Below are 16,319 nucleotides of genomic sequence, written 5' to 3' on the forward strand. Positions count from 1 at the left end.
GTAAGTGCACTCGATGACGTTCGCCTGACAGTGAAACTGCCTAATGACACATTTCTGTCGTTAAGTGGCACATGACTATATAGGGATATGCATGCAATGTAATTTTGACATGGATAATTTTAAATGTTTTTAAGTGACCATGAAGCATCATCTGTAAGAGCACTTGTAAATTTAAAGTTGTTTACTGACCTTCTCTCCTGCTTGACCAGAAGGACCAGGGTCTCCAGTTGGGCCTGCTCGACCTTTGGGGCCTTCAGGGCCATCTTCTCCTCTTGGACCTACTTGACCCACTTCTCCCTGAAACACAGGGTAACAACATTTTGTAACTTAAAATATATTGAAGATTGAACGACAGAGATTATAGTCTACCAGAAAGTCACATTCTTCAACTCTTGCTCCGTTTACTTATGTTGTATTTATGACAAGGAGGCTTGAAATCAATCGTTCCATTAATAAACAAACAACTGAATATAATTTGACATTTGTCAATCTACAGAAGCTTGATACTACCATGTGTCATATTAAATTAATTTTAAAGCATCTGTGTTGCAGAGAGAAAGGAAAAATAAGAATCACAATTAGATAATGTAAGGTGCAGAACATGCCACCCCAAAATATGCCACTTTGGCATAGAGATTATTTTGAGCTAAAGGCAAGCAAAGTTCTCCGCCCACCGCTATTTGCCTAAAAACAGGACATAAATTTGCAGAGGTGTTCTTCCTCATATTTCTACCAGAAAGGACAAAAGTTAATCATGAGAGCCAACTCCAACTAGACCCTGATCAGTCTGGAGTCAGAAGCAGACACTAAGGAATCTGTAACAAACTAGGTAGAACTAGGTAGTAAAGTAACAAACTTTACTACCTAGACTTCACGTACCATTAGTTTTCCTTCTATCTGCCTCCCACAATTTGCAGCCCTAGAAACTCAGTCTTTTTCCTTTCTCTTGTCACTTTTCTAAAAATGTGTTCCTTTTGTAAAATGCTGTATAAGCCAAAATTCTAACCACCCCTCGAGTTACTCATCACGAAGTGTACCCCTGTGTAAACATGACGCACAAGCTAGAGAACTTCTGTTTGCTTTTCTCTAGTTAATCTCTCTTTTGTCAGTCTAATCTCACAGGGCCCTAGGCTGAGAACCAAACAGGGTGCTAGGAAAAAGAATTTTTCCTTTCTGACAATAACTACTTTGGAAACCACTGTTGGGTACACACAAAAATAACGTCTCCAATTTAGACTTGGTTTTCTTCTACATTATGTACCGAAATATGCAAGGTGTTGCCCTCCTCCTGGACACAGGCTTTATGGGCATTTTAGGGAAACAAAAATGTTCTACAGTAGTCTTCGTGGTTAGCTTTATTAGGTACTATTATGTTAGTTATAAAAAAAAAAATCTTCCCAATAAAATGTTTAATTAGTTGACTCACATTTTTGTTTGTTTTCTAGACAGTCATTATCAGAAAAAAAGTGTATTATAGTCAAAAGTTCAAGAATACTATGTAATAAAACTTCATGAAATTGGCAGCTATATAGTTTTCAGGAAGCATAGCTCAAAAATATGATGAACAAAATTCATATGAAACCTGTCATATTACTTCTTTTCAGCAATTCGATCATTTTTTGAAAATGGCTGCAATCGATAGTATTTAATGTGTGTGTGTGTGTGTGTATATGTGTGTGTGTTATGGAGCATATGGAAATTTAACATGACTCAAAGACAATTGATACTATTATCTCCACAGAAATGAAAATACCTCATCTTCATACAAAAACCAAAGTGAGCAAAGTTTCAGGTAGTACAAACATTTTTATTTATCCTGTGCCTGTGTTTGCTATATTTAAATATAAGAATACACACACACATACACCCACCATTGTATGTGCTAGTACAAAATTTTTTACTTACTCTGTCACCTTTAAGACCCATATCACCTTTGAATCCTGGAAAACCATCTTCACCCTAAAAAATATAAGTAATAAAATAAGTGTTTAATCAGGTTTTTTTAATAAATCTAAAATATAGCTATATACAATATGAATACTGATAATTAAGGAAAATTGTTCTGAGAAATGTAAATTCTAGTTGTGAAACCTCTCCCTCCCTATTCTAAACCCTATTCTTATATCCTCCCAATTTCCGTAATTAATAAAGTAATAAAATGAAATGCTTTTTTAAATTAATAAAATAAATAAAATACTTTTAAAATTAAGAAATATTTTAACAAATGTGTCCATTGAATTTTCTCTATCTTATAGGGAAAATAACTATTCTCTGATAACAACATGTACTCTATGCTATTTGAACAAAAAAGGTAAATTTTTAAATAATTATAATTTTAACTTCACATTCTAAGAAATTTGCACTACCAAGTTAAATGTTTTTACTTGTAATTTACTAAATTATACCCAAGAATTTTATATGTATTTTGTAGTACGTGCTTTAGATAAATGCTTTCTACCTCATCTTGTTCTCTATATTATAATTTCTTTTCAGGTAAAGAAAATTAATATTTTCCTTTATATGTTAACAGGGATTGCTCATTGTCACACCATACACACAGATCAGAGATGCTGAAAACTGGGCATTCTTCAGCAAAAAAAGGAGAAATTTTGAATATTAAAATATTTCTTATCATTCTTACTGAAATCTAAGCTTTTAAAAAGTAAGCTTCACAAACAACCTTACTATCTCTTAATTTCAACAAATTATTTAAATTCCTAAGAAATGATATTTCATAGATTTAATAGCATTAATTGAGCAATTACTCTATTCAAAGTACTGTGGAGTATTTTGTGGATTTTGTTTTACAAATATAAACTGAAGGTAGAACATCTGCATTAATTTAAGTACAGATGGAGTAGAGTGGGTGTTAAAAGAGATGATGATGATGATAATGATGATGATGGTGATGGTGATGGTGGTGGTGACGGTGGTGGTGACGGTGGTGGTGGTGGTGCTGGTGCTAGTTGAGATGGTGTTGAAGTAAGAAGTGAAGTGGAGAAGGTCTGATGGGAAAGCAGGTATCTTAATTAGTAGTTAGAGAATGGATATGACTTGCAGAGTTTGTGGAAAGGACATTTCAGGCCCATATAGGAACAGAACTAGAAAGATTGGCACACATACTTCCATATCCAGAAAATATCAGGTAATTATGGGTATATGAGACCTAACCTTGGAAAAGGGATCCAAACTGGTATCTTACCTAAACCTAAGAATTCTGATTGGTATAGAAGTTTCCTTTAAGACAAAAACAGATGTTTTCAACATCCAGGCCATAAGTAGCCTTATGGAATTAAGAGTCTCGCTGCACTGAATGCACTTGGGCAATAGCAGAGACTTAAAAGCTGCAAATGCCCACTTAACTTCCTATTGACTACTGTCTTCATTACTTTCTCCCTAGAGAGAAAGGTAATTACACAGTTGCCAAGTTTAGTTTAGAAAACTGCACACTATGTCTAAAAATCGGTAAGTTTTTATTCTTTTCAGGCAGACTTTTGTTTTTGTTTTTTAAGAGGAAACATAGTTAAATAGTTGCTATTTCTGTCACACCTTTGTTTTCAATACATTCATAATTAAAGAAATAAATTAGATGACCTAAATTATTAGGTATGTCCTTACGATACATTACTTTTTTTTAAAACAAATGACACTATCAAATTCTAAGCATTCTAGTCCTGAAGTTATCAGATCTATATTAATGTTAAACAAAACAAAACAAACAAAACAGTTTTAGAATATGTGTAAAGGAGGAATTCACCTCTGCTACTTGGTGTAATGGGCTATGTTACTTGAAGTCTAAGGCAAGAATCTGAGTCTAAACAATGGAGAATTTTAATACTAGTTAGGGTACTAATTTGCTATTTCACCTTCAGTTAATAATTAGTGTTGTTACATGTAAAAAGAAAATAGTTTTAACATTCTTCTTTATCTCTTATGAGATAAATGGTTGATTATATTACACACTCAGAAACAAACAAATAAATAATGTACATTAAAATTCATTAGAATTTAATTATTCTTTACAGAGTTTAAATATGGGAAGAATTCTTATGATTATAAAAAAAGTTTCCGTTGAAACATATGTAAAATTTTTTGAATCTAGATAAGAAATATACTACTAGATTAATGTATGGTATGGAATAAAAGGTATAGCTGAAAAATACCTTACAGAATTTGTAGGACAATGTTTCATTTTACTTAAAATAAGGCACTGGAAAAGTAAACAATCAAAGTTTACATGTCTAGTTAATGTAAGTAGACTCAGAACTCAGAACTTTTCACTCCCAATTTAAAATATTAATTCTTTCTCTATGTGTCTACTTATTTCTTGACACCATACACCACTCAAAACAACCAACAATCTCAAATTGTTGTTCTTTCCTACATATATGCAATATACATCTATTATTTTTTCCTGAGTGGGTTTCTTTTCACATATATCTCATCATCAATAATTTTATTTACCTCTGTCATTTAGCAAGCACCCTGTCTTTCCAAGAAGTTCACAACTTCCCCACCCCAATTAAATGCCTTCCGTTTAAACACTACCTTCCCTAAAAATCCTTGGCAGGCACTAATTCCAGAAAAAAATTTGATTGACACTTAAATGTCTTAAGAAAAATTCCAAACTGAGACAGTATTTTGTTACTGCACGGGCAAAGTACAGATAATTACAAGTTCAACACTGTTCGAACTATCACTAAGATGTTGCCAACTAAGACATTATACCCTGAAGCTCATCTATAATGATCAAGATGAATTGGGATTCAAATCCAAGTAGCTGAGCTAATTTAAAATGCATAACACTTCATACAGTAGAACTGACAATATAGTTGCAAACCTTGACAATGTCTCAGTATGTTACCTTTTTTATTTTTTCCACAAAATAAATTGTCATCGATATCATAAGTCCATCCCTTCTTGTTATCTATTCCTTATTGATATCAAATCCCCTTAGTGTTTTCGATACAATTATGACTAAAGGAATAAAGTTATCCTTGAAATCAAAATTTATATTCCATATATTTCTCACCCAATCTACCAACATTTTATATAAAATCCTATTTTTTAAATGTTAACATTTAGTAAAGATTAATCCAATACTAATTCTGAGAAATGCCATTTGATTTCAACATAAATGAAGGATTTGCAGATTCTACAGTTATATTAAACATTTACATGAAAAAAATGTTAAGTTCTTTGCCCAAAGGCAATTAAACTATAAATGCTCCATAAGAGTCCACATTCTTTCACTCACCTCTGCCTGGTTTTAATCTTTATTATTTACTTCTTGTTAATACTTTGGTTCTGCATGCAGTATCACAGAGGAAGATTTCCTCTTCCCCCAACTGATTTATGGTGCTTCTAAATTTAGTATTTTGCACTGCATTTCAATTTATGACTTTAGGGAAATTTAGTAGAGAAAAAGAAGGGAATAAACACTCTTTTTTTATGCATATCACTGGATATTGAACATACCCTGAAGCAAATCTATTTTCTTAAGGCCAACCCTATGATTTATGAAAGTTAAATACAGGTAAGAAAAAAGTGATGCTAGATTAATTCTGTTGATAACATACCTTGCTTCTGTTCTATAATTTAGTTCTCACTCCAGGCTATAAGAATATACTTTTTTAAAGTGTCCAGGATTCAGAGTACAAAATTAGATTTGCATTGCCTGGTATATAAGTAATCATTTACTATACTTTGGAAATGGAGTATCTGTTAAGTTGAAAATTTGGACATAATAGATATATTTAGTAATTAAAATTACCTAAATAAATTATATTTTACCTTTTCACCTTTAGAGCCCTTGAGACCTCTGACACCATCTGCTCCCTATGGAATAAATTAGAAAGATTAAAAGACCATAATACTTTACATTGAAATTACATAATGTGGAAAAAAATAACATTTACCTTTACTCCTCTGGGACCAGGATAGCCAATTGGACCCTGTGGACCAGGAGGACCCTGAAACACACCCATTTCAATTTAAATACAGAATACTTTGCAAGTGCTACTCATTTACAGTCTGTAATTTTACCAAATAATCTACAAGAATATGCTATTTTTTTTTTTACTATTGGTAAAGATTTCTTAGGAAGTTTATCATTTGTTTCTAAAGTCATATATGATGAACAAACCATGCTACTAGCCCTATGTATTCCAAACTCCCCGTATCATATGTTCATGCTAAAAATAAGATATGCTTACATAAAATAATGTAAATAATTATGTAATTAATAACTTAAAACTTTTTTTAAACCTGAAAAATTCTGATGTGTTCAATGTCTGCAACAGACAATTACAGATTAACCAAGAAGATCCATAATTTGTAACCAAAATTGGTTTAGATTTGTAGCATTCACATCACCAAGAATATGATCAAAATTATATATTTTCCACAGCTGGCTTCATGTCACTAGTCTCACTAAAGGAAATAATATATCATCTGTAATACACAATTTCTGCAGTAATTCTATTTTATTAGGTTGATGCAAAAGTAATTGTGGCTTTTGCAATTATTTTTAACCTGTTAAATCACAATTACTTTTACACAAACCATAATAAGAATCCAGCTCTAGTGGTGAACACACAATGTGATATATAGATGATGTATTACAGAATTGTACACCTATGTAACTTTACTAACAATTGTCACCCCAATAAATTTAATTTAAAAAAAGAATCCAACTCTAAATAAAAATGATTCTACCACTGCTACTGTAATCCAAAATAGTATTAATGTTGAATAAGATTTTATTTAGATATTTTGATAATTGTTGCTCTTAAAATTCAGTGTCTTCTTATTTAAAGGTTACCAGAAAGTATATTAAGTAAAAATAAAATTCAAGTGACATAAATAGTTTCATGATATTTAATAGTTCTTGTACAATTTCATTATTATAATTTATGGTCATTCATTCCACATATACTATATATGCATAATGTGGATTTATTTCTAATCATAAGAATATTTTTAAAAAACAGAGAAAGCAGTCTGATTTATAAAATTGCTAATACACAACTAGTTATCTAAGACATGTTTATTATATTGTAAAAAAAATAATTCTAGGTACATGATTTATATTTAAGTGTTAGAAAATTTATTTTAAAAGTAAAGACAGGTGGAGATGAATTATTTTCTGGGATTTATTTTCTAATAGTCATATCACTAAATGATCATAGAAAAATATATGTATCATAGAGATGATCACAGTAAAGCATTTTCTCTAGGAGATAAGGTGACAGAACATTTAAATGGATACTTTGTAACATACCAGAGCACCCTTATCTCCAGACTGGCCTTCTTTTCCAGGATGACCCTATATTTAACAAAAATACATACTGGTAAGATGAAATATTGATGACAGTTTATAATACTATTAAACTATTCCTTCTTTTTTCAAAACATTGAGATCTTACTCCTTATGTTTTACAACAAATTGAACATTTTGCATCACGTACATGGTTTTAAGCAACATTGGAAACTGTGGCATTTAGAAGGAAAAACAATAAGTTTATATTGGATGGATGTAAATTTTATCCACTACCTAATGTATTTGAGAGAGCTCGGGAAAAGCACATAATACATATTAATATTCATCAACAATTCAATCTCAATCGCAATTAGACTCTTACATAAGATATTTCAATCTGACTTTTATTTGGCATATTGATCAAATAACCATACATGCATCTTCAATAGGGAATCAAAGTATGTGGACGGGACATTTGAAAATATAGCAAGATCATTAATGCTGTTAATAAAAAAGTTATTGGGAGTCAATAAAAAAATGGGCAGCTCCATAACAATTAATAATAAAGACAGGTAGAGGCAGAATGAAAAATTTTGTATCCTAGTTCTGAGTAAGTAATTTAAAGAGGAAAAAAAGAAGCATAAATACCAATTTTTTGAAAAAAACAACTGTAAATAATAACAATTTTCAAAAATAATTATGTGAAGATTACATAATTACAATATTAATTACTGTGTGATAGAATATAATGAGCATTGCTGTATTTCTAGAAAAGGAGAAAATCCCTGAGGGCTTAGGAATTTTCATGGAAGATGGCTGAGGAAATTTACGACTAGTGAGGAATATCATCTGGACTCTCAAGAAACAAGTACTTTGAAACGGAAGAGAGGATGGAAAAATACTTTCTACGTAAAGAAAAGGACATAAGGAAAGGCGTAACAATGAAAAAGTTTAGAGTATGCTGAGGACAAAGTGAGTGGTAGGAAAATAGGAGATTCTGGCTTAGAGCGTCAGGATGAGTTTATCCAAAGACCACTGTGAGCTTGTTAAAGATTTTGCAATTATGGATGTGACATGACGAAATGGTATTTTAGAGAGTTCAATGTTTAATTACTGGCTTAATTTGCTTTTATTACTGAATTCATAAAATCACTTCTAAAACACATGCAAAATCTATATCCGAAGATAATACATAAAAATTTTAATGACCAGATAACTGTTACTTACAGGAGGCCCATCAGCACCAGAAAGTCCAGCAAGCCCTGGTTTACCTTGTGGTCCCTAACCAAATAGAGAAAGAGAATAGTTTCGTTAAAAGAAATGAAAAATATGAAAGTGACTTTGTACATAGGAATATGTACAAATATTATGCATATACTATTAATATACTACTAATAAAATTATTGAGTCACTTTCTTTTATATATGAGTCACAAACATTTACTTTTAAACGTTTTATGTAGAAGAAATGGTATAGAGAGACAAATGAAAACCAAATTTAACATAGGTCAAAAACATGCTCATTGTTAGCCTGCTTATTAATAGCCCTAAATGTGTCTTTTTAAATTAACAAATTAGTTTTTGTGTACCACAATAAACTAGAGTTTACAGAATAAAAAGGAAAACAATATAGGTCAGAAATACATTGATTTATATCAGAGAAGAAGCAAACATTGGATATGTCCATCAGTGATATTAAGTGCCAATTCAAATAATTACATAGTAACACTGATGAAACATAAATAATTATTAAAATATTTTAAGAAATATAAGTTACAGTATGATAGTTATTCATAGGACATGAACAAAATAAATTTAATATTTTGATTCAAAAATGACATCACCGAATATGCAACTAACAAATAGTAACAAAGGAAATATCCAACAGATTACTCAAAATCCTTTTTAACCACAGAGAGTTTAAAATCTCATTTAATTTGACCATTGCTGAGATTGGAACATGGTAAGAATGACTATTGCAAAAGTACACCCTTATTTGGGAGAAAAATAGTCATTCTTATGAGAATAATTTCATCAAAGCCCAAGGCATTATTGCTTACTGGTCAAGCTATTAGCCAGGACTTAGAGAAAATTGAAAGGGTAAGGATAGAGCAGCAATCCTAGATTATGGACATAGTTTAGGGTTTTTCCATTCTTAGAGTGTTTAGGAAAATCATTAATTTAATGTACACTGATAGTACAGAGTTCTACAGGAAAGCCTTACTTAAATCACCATAGAACAACACAAAATAAAGAACCTTTAACTTGAACAATTTAGATTTTATAACTGAGGTTAGTTGCATCTTATTTAAAGGATTTAAAAGTTTTAATCCCCTTCACCACTCTGCAAAGTGATATTTAGTCAAATAATCTAACACTAAATATTTAATGGAACTAAATTTGGGCACTAAAACACTAATTATGGTGTTTATAATTCAAATAGTTAAATGGTTAAAATTTATTGTTTTATGTATTATATTAAGCAATATACATTGAAATGGATCATGTGTGTATATATATGCGTATATATATATACATATATATATATATATATATATATATATATATATATATACACACACACACACTATTTTCACATTTTAAGTCAAGCAATTCCATGAAATATTATTGTTATCTAAGAGTGGGTAAATTAAGCATTAATATGTGACACAGTTGCAATATGAATGAACCCTGATACATATCTTGTCTTTAAAGTCCTTGCCTTTAATATTTATTTTGTGTCTTGCTATTTCATGCTTAGCTCATAGAGTTATACAATACCATTTGTTTTTCTAAAGCAATGAATATGAGTTATGTAAATTCTGAAAGCATAAATTAAATCACAGGAAATATTCAGTATATTTGTTATCAAAATGTCAAAAATATATAGTTATGTTATCCATTTTAGTTAACAAACTAAAATATTTTATCACAAATATAATTTTTAGTACAGGCTATCATGACCTAGGACAAAATATATAAATTATTGAGAATTAAAAATACATGCCATTAGTGAAATTATATTTAATTATTAGATTATACCATGATCCAATTGAAAACCTTATTCACCAAGTCTGAAAGACAGGCTCTTCAGCCAGAAAAAATAGATCACAGTATATCATAAAGAAAATAAAAGTAATATAGGTACAATATAAAATATATACCATATATGCAATAAAAATAATATATATTTCCCTTTCTCTTTTAACTGGAAAGAGACTGTCTTTAAACTCACAAGCTGGGTATGTTCAGAGCAGAGAAAGAAGCAAATTGTGTTTAAAATAGCTCTTCTTACCACAAGAAGTGCAGTGAATCAGGGCCCATATTTTACCTTTGGCTCAAGAAAGGGAATTCAGTAATATCAATTTTCCTTAAGAGCAAATTCCTCTTAGGAATCCAATGCATAGATGATAAAATCATGGAAAGAAAATTTAATAGGCACCATGCACTAGAGAGTGCAATTCATTATGAATATAGTATAGTTATGATGAGCTAATCTAAAATATGAGTGGCCCAGATTAAAATCTCTGATCTAAAAAGAGATTTCAAATCACCTATGGGACCTATCACCTTAAGTTCACAAGCCATTTTCCAATAGCACTCTAATACTGTGATCATATAGAAAACATACACAGAAAAAAAAATATTTTAAAGACCACTTGAGTTTGGTATGTTATTTCTTACAACTTAATAATACGACAAATAACAATTGGAATGTTACCAAAAGATTTGAATATATATTTTGGAAAGATATAGAAAAAAATATATACAAGTGGCCGACAAGCACATGAAAAGGTGTGCAGCATTACTAGTGATTAAAGGAACGCAAATTAATACCACAAGGAGATACCATTTAACACCAACAAAAATGACCATGATCAGAAAGGGAAATAATAACAAGTATTGATGAAGATCTGGAGAAACTAGAATCCTCATACATTGCTATTAGGAAGGAAATAGGGTACAACCATTTTGAAAACAATTTGGAAGCTTCTTAAAATGTTAAACATAAATTCACCACGTAACCCACCAATTCTATCTACTTCTAAATAGCTACTAAAAAGAAATGAAAACATGTCTACACAAAGATTTGTATGCAAATATTCATAGCAGTGCTATTCATAATAGCTAAAATATATAAACAACTCACATGTCTATCAACTGCTGAATAAGTGAACAAAATGTGGTATATTCAATCAATGAAATACACTTGGCAATAAAAAGGAACAAAGTACTGATATATTCTACAACATATATAAACCTGAAAAACATTAAGCCAATGAAAGGAGCCAGACATGAAGATCACATAATATATTCATTCATATGATTATATATATATGATAAATTCATTCATATATTTCACTGATAAGAAATGTTAAGAAAAGGCAAATTTAGAGACAGAAAACAGATTAGTGGTTGTCTGGGTCTGTGGGGGAAATGGGGAGTGGAGACTGACACAAGGTTTCTTTCTACGGTGGTATAAATATGCTAAAAATTTGATTGTGGCAAAACTCTGTAACTATACTAAAAATCATTAACTTGTACACTTAAAAATGAATGAAATTTTATGGTATGAAACTGCGCTCCCATTAAAATGGTTAACTTTTTAAAAAATTACTTGTCCCTAGAAATCAAAACTAAGAAAAAAAATAGAAAGAATCAGCTAACATTGTGATGTAGCTACAGGGTATAGGAAATATTACTTAGGGAATCTGATAGAAAAGTCCAGGGTTAAAAAAAGACATCACTTTAATTAAAGATGTATTCTTCTTTTGATCCAGACACTGGATTATTAACAAGAACATCATTTGTCATCTAAATGTAAGATATGGTGGCAAGGATAACTTCACAATTTCCCTTAATCAGATCTTGCTACAGACCCTTGGTCAAAAGCAAATCTAATGACATTTTCTTTTTTTTTAATAACGAGAAAGAAAAGGAGAAAAGAGAAAACATTCACTTATACCAGTACCTTTCTGAGATTAATATAGCTAAGAATGTCACATTTGGAAGCTACCCAAATGGCAACTGAGAAATTTTATAATTTACACTTCAGAGATGTATGAATGACTTCTTATGTTGTACTCGCATGGTTTAATAACTCCAGATTAATTCCTTATGTGCTGAGCCATCTAGATATCTTATCAAAAACAGAGAGCAGGCCTATACCTGCCTAAGGTTGATAGCCAAACTTATTCACCAGGCATGAGTAGAACAACAGAGTAACTTACTTTTTCACCAGGAGGACCAATTGGACCTTGTGGACCAGGAAGACCCTATAGTAAAAGAATTTATTTCATACGTCAGGAATCACATCACAAGAATACACTTTTAGAATAGTCAATTATTAGCCTCTATTTCATATGAAATGAGTTATGTGAGATAGATACATACATATACACACACATATATGTATATATGTATGTATACATATGCGTGTGTATATATGTGTGTGTACATATGTATATATACATATATACATATATGTGTGTGTGTATATATGTGTGTGTATATATGTATATATACACATATATACATATATGTGTGTGTGTGTGTGTGTGTGTGTGTGTGTGTGTGTGTGTATCCCCTGCACTCCAGAAGGTTTTGGAACATGGTGAGCAGTTTTACACAGCTACTCTTTTGGCAATGGGGCTGTAATGTGATCCTATTCAGAACCTTCCTGCAGGTGTGGCTGTTCGTCCGGGCATTCCATGAACACTGAATGACTCATTTTTCTCTTGGAAGAAGGAAGCCTTAGGACATTTGCTCATTTTTTTTCAAAGGAAAAAAAATAAAGAATTGCCTTCCTACTTTCACATTGCAAACGTTTTTAGTTCTATGGAGAAAATTCTGAGGCTGTCAGTTTGCTGTAGAGATACCTCCTTACCCCCTGATCACAGGGGAGCTGCGATGGCTTAGACTTACTTGAGTTCCTGGATTCCCTTGTTGACCTGGAGGTCCAGGCTCTCCTTGGGGACCCTGCCATAGGAAAATACAGAGTCTTTAATAGAGCTATTTCACATAACAGGTTTTTTTCTTCTCAATTGAAAAATAATCTCCACACTAGTTTCCTCTATAGAAAATCTGGAAAATCTTGCAAAAAATTAATGATAGCAGAAGCTAATACTGAGCAATGACAGCAGTTTGATAGTACCCAGATTGCAGAAATGAGTTATTTTATGGATAGTTTCTACATACCATGTTCCCTTTGGGTCCTGGGGGGCCATCTACACCTGCAATACCCTACAATAAACAAAAATATATGTATGGATGTTAATAAGTTTAGATGCTACAACAGAAAATCAAAAAGATTAACCTCATAATATCATGACATCTATTAGCCTAGGATGACAAAATCATTTTAGGATTTAATGAAAATCAGGAAAAAAGGCAAAATCCAAACTCTAATCTATGTCCACATTGGAGACAGCGTTTTCCACTGTGTGCTAGGAATTTGATACGAAGCATTAAAATAGATAAACTAAAAGGAAGAGATCAGTTAAACTGACAGGCAACATCATTAGGTCTTAAAATATAACAGTTCAGTGAACACTTGGCTGTCTACAGAAAACTTTCACAGCCTCCGGGCTTTAAAGAATCTGGCAACAAGCTTTCCCTAGAAAATCCTAAATATTCAGCAATACTTACAGGCTGCCCTGTAGGTCCTGGAGTTCCTCTTGGTCCCAGCAAACCTCGAGGACCCTAGAAGAAAAAAAAAAAAAAAAAAAAAAAGAAGAAGAAAGAAAGAAAAGAAAAAGCATGTCCTAATAAGAAATACCCTCAAAATATGCCTCTTCCTCTAAAAAAAACCCAAAAAACCTTTAGTGTAATGTTTAGAGTAAAAATATCAGTACATCATCTCTTAACACACTGAGAGTGGTGTTTAAAATACCACTTCTGTGTAATGCAAATATCTAGTGTTTATACTGATCAAAAGCCAGTAAGTTGTTAGTACACAAATTGTGCACCTTCGATTCTATAAATTTACCCATGAATCACTTGGGAAATTTTAAAAACAGGAAATAGTTTAATTCTTTAAATATGCTACTTTTGTATCATTTCTGATTTGAATAGCAACACTGAAACTTACTAAATCTTGTTATTCAATCAGATAGACTATGCCCTGATTCTCATTTGTTTTACATTTCAGTTACTTCCATTTTGAGAGAATATTGACTGAGGGAAAGAAACAAACAGCTGGATAACTATGTACTCAGATTTAGAAACCATTTTCTTGAGAAAAGATTTTTTAAAGCTTATTTTTGTTTAAACTTAATCAAATTGTCTCCTGTTCTTTTTTGCCCTCCTCCATCTGCTCTGCTTTCTTTTCCTTTAGAAAAGTCAATACAAGAAGTTACTGTCTCTCATATTTGCTTGAGATACTATTTTTATGCCTTTGAGTTGACAGGCTCTATAGTGTGGCAAACTAGGACTGAAATTAGGAAGCCTATTTCTGATTTGATGCTTTGATTAACTACATTGGGTAAACCTTCCCAATTCAGTTTTCTCAGTTTTAAAATTCAGTGGAAAAGAATAATACAATCTAGCACACTTTATCCTATATCTAGCATACTGAGCACTTCATTTTTTGTTTCTTTTGGTAATAAGATTCATTTATCTTAAATACATAAATTGATTCTGGAGCTATTGCTGATATAAAAAAATGAAACAAAACCCAGAAATAGCAACAAAAACTAGATAAGGATTTTTGCCTGACAAGATGTTATGTTTTAAATATCTTTTCTCTCAATTGTCTAAGACTTCCTCTATAACACAAGGAAAGCTCTATGTATTCTTTCAATTTTTACTTTTTACATAACAATTGCCTGGTTAACTTAGGTAAGACTGCAAGAGTCACCTGAGTTTATTATTGACTTTATATGTGTAACACCAGTCACTATTCCTCCAAAACAGGGTATAATTTAAAAAGAGAGTTGCTTACAGCTTCACCTGGAAGACCCCTGGGTCCTATTTCTCCATCTTCTCCCTGTCATTTCAAAATGAATGGGAGGGTAACGTAATTAAAGACCGTATCATTTCAACATGATTCTGTTCTCTTTTGTTTTAATTTTAAAGATTTCTTTTAAAAAAATTAAGTTTAATATACCCTCATTCCATCTTCGCCAGGAGGGCCGGGAGGACCTGGGGGACCTTTTTCACCCTATTAAATAAATAAAATATGATTAGAATATCAAATAAAGTAAAATGTTTATAAGTCTACTCTCTAGCTTTCCTACCAAATATAACAGAACATTTGACAGGAAAAACATATGCTTTATTTGCTGTCCTCAGAGCATTTCATAGATAAATCATAATTTTACATTAACCAGCTCTACATCTTCGTAGGCTAGGAAAATATTCAATTTTAAAAACAAAAAGGTTTAAATTAAATTGCTAAAATAATTCTCAGACATTGAATTATTATAAGCTAAACCATTAAAAAACATTTTGCTGAAGACTGTTTTAAACATGAAAACTACACTTTGGTGATTTTAATTTAATTTTTTTCTGCTTCTAAAATAATTCATATTAAATCAGCACAACTCTAGAAGACTAAAGGAATTATTTTTTTTGTTTTACAGCAAGCTTATATATTTGTCTTGACATGTAGTAGGCATACATTAAATAGCTTGCTGGACATCTGTAGGATTCTCTTTTCTTTTTCTTTCTTTTTTGTTTTTAATATTCTCCACTTTACCTAAAAGTTATCCTACCTTTATTCTTTATTTTGCTTGTGGTATCTCTAATTTTGTATAATAAATCGTCTAATATAGTATAATAAAATACAGTGCCCAGTATATTGTTATAGCAATGATAGATTGCCCACAGATGTCTTTGTTTGCATATATTTCTACAAACATAAAATATAAGAGAGAAATTGAGTTAATTATCAAAAAATTGAGGTAATTATCAAAAAATGAAATCTCCATACTTGTTCTGTAATTATATTCGCCACACATATGTACATTAAGTTTTCGCCTTAACTTGTTTGCATAAAATGAGTATTTTAATATCTAAAACTAATGAAAGAACTTATATTGATATCACTTATATAATTT

At 31.1% G+C, this 16,319-nt stretch overlaps 1 protein-coding gene across 6 annotated transcripts in view; it reads right to left on the minus strand.

Moving 5' to 3' along the window:
- Positions 1-16,319, minus strand: part of COL11A1 (collagen type XI alpha 1 chain) — a 199,717-nt gene that overhangs the window by 94,209 nt on the left and 89,189 nt on the right. For all 6 annotated transcript variants that reach the window (XM_088799462.1, XM_074318647.2, XM_074318650.2 and 3 more), the window contains 12 exons: positions 15,368-15,421; positions 15,203-15,247; positions 13,909-13,962; positions 13,459-13,503; positions 13,186-13,239; positions 12,492-12,536; positions 8,489-8,542; positions 7,283-7,327; positions 5,919-5,972; positions 5,794-5,838; positions 1,906-1,959; positions 190-297 (listed from right to left, as the gene is read on the minus strand). In XM_088799462.1, the coding sequence (XP_088655588.1) occupies positions 190-297; positions 1,906-1,959; positions 5,794-5,838; positions 5,919-5,972; positions 7,283-7,327; positions 8,489-8,542; positions 12,492-12,536; positions 13,186-13,239; positions 13,459-13,503; positions 13,909-13,962; positions 15,203-15,247; positions 15,368-15,421 (657 nt within the window). The remainder of the gene's footprint in view (positions 1-189; positions 298-1,905; positions 1,960-5,793; positions 5,839-5,918; positions 5,973-7,282; positions 7,328-8,488; positions 8,543-12,491; positions 12,537-13,185; positions 13,240-13,458; positions 13,504-13,908; positions 13,963-15,202; positions 15,248-15,367; positions 15,422-16,319) is intronic.

This window comes from Rhinolophus sinicus, chromosome 7, assembly GCF_057876585.1.
Source record: "Rhinolophus sinicus isolate RSI-liver-muscle chromosome 7, RSI-T2T, whole genome shotgun sequence".
Classification (NCBI taxonomy): Eukaryota; Metazoa; Chordata; class Mammalia; order Chiroptera; family Rhinolophidae; genus Rhinolophus; species Rhinolophus sinicus.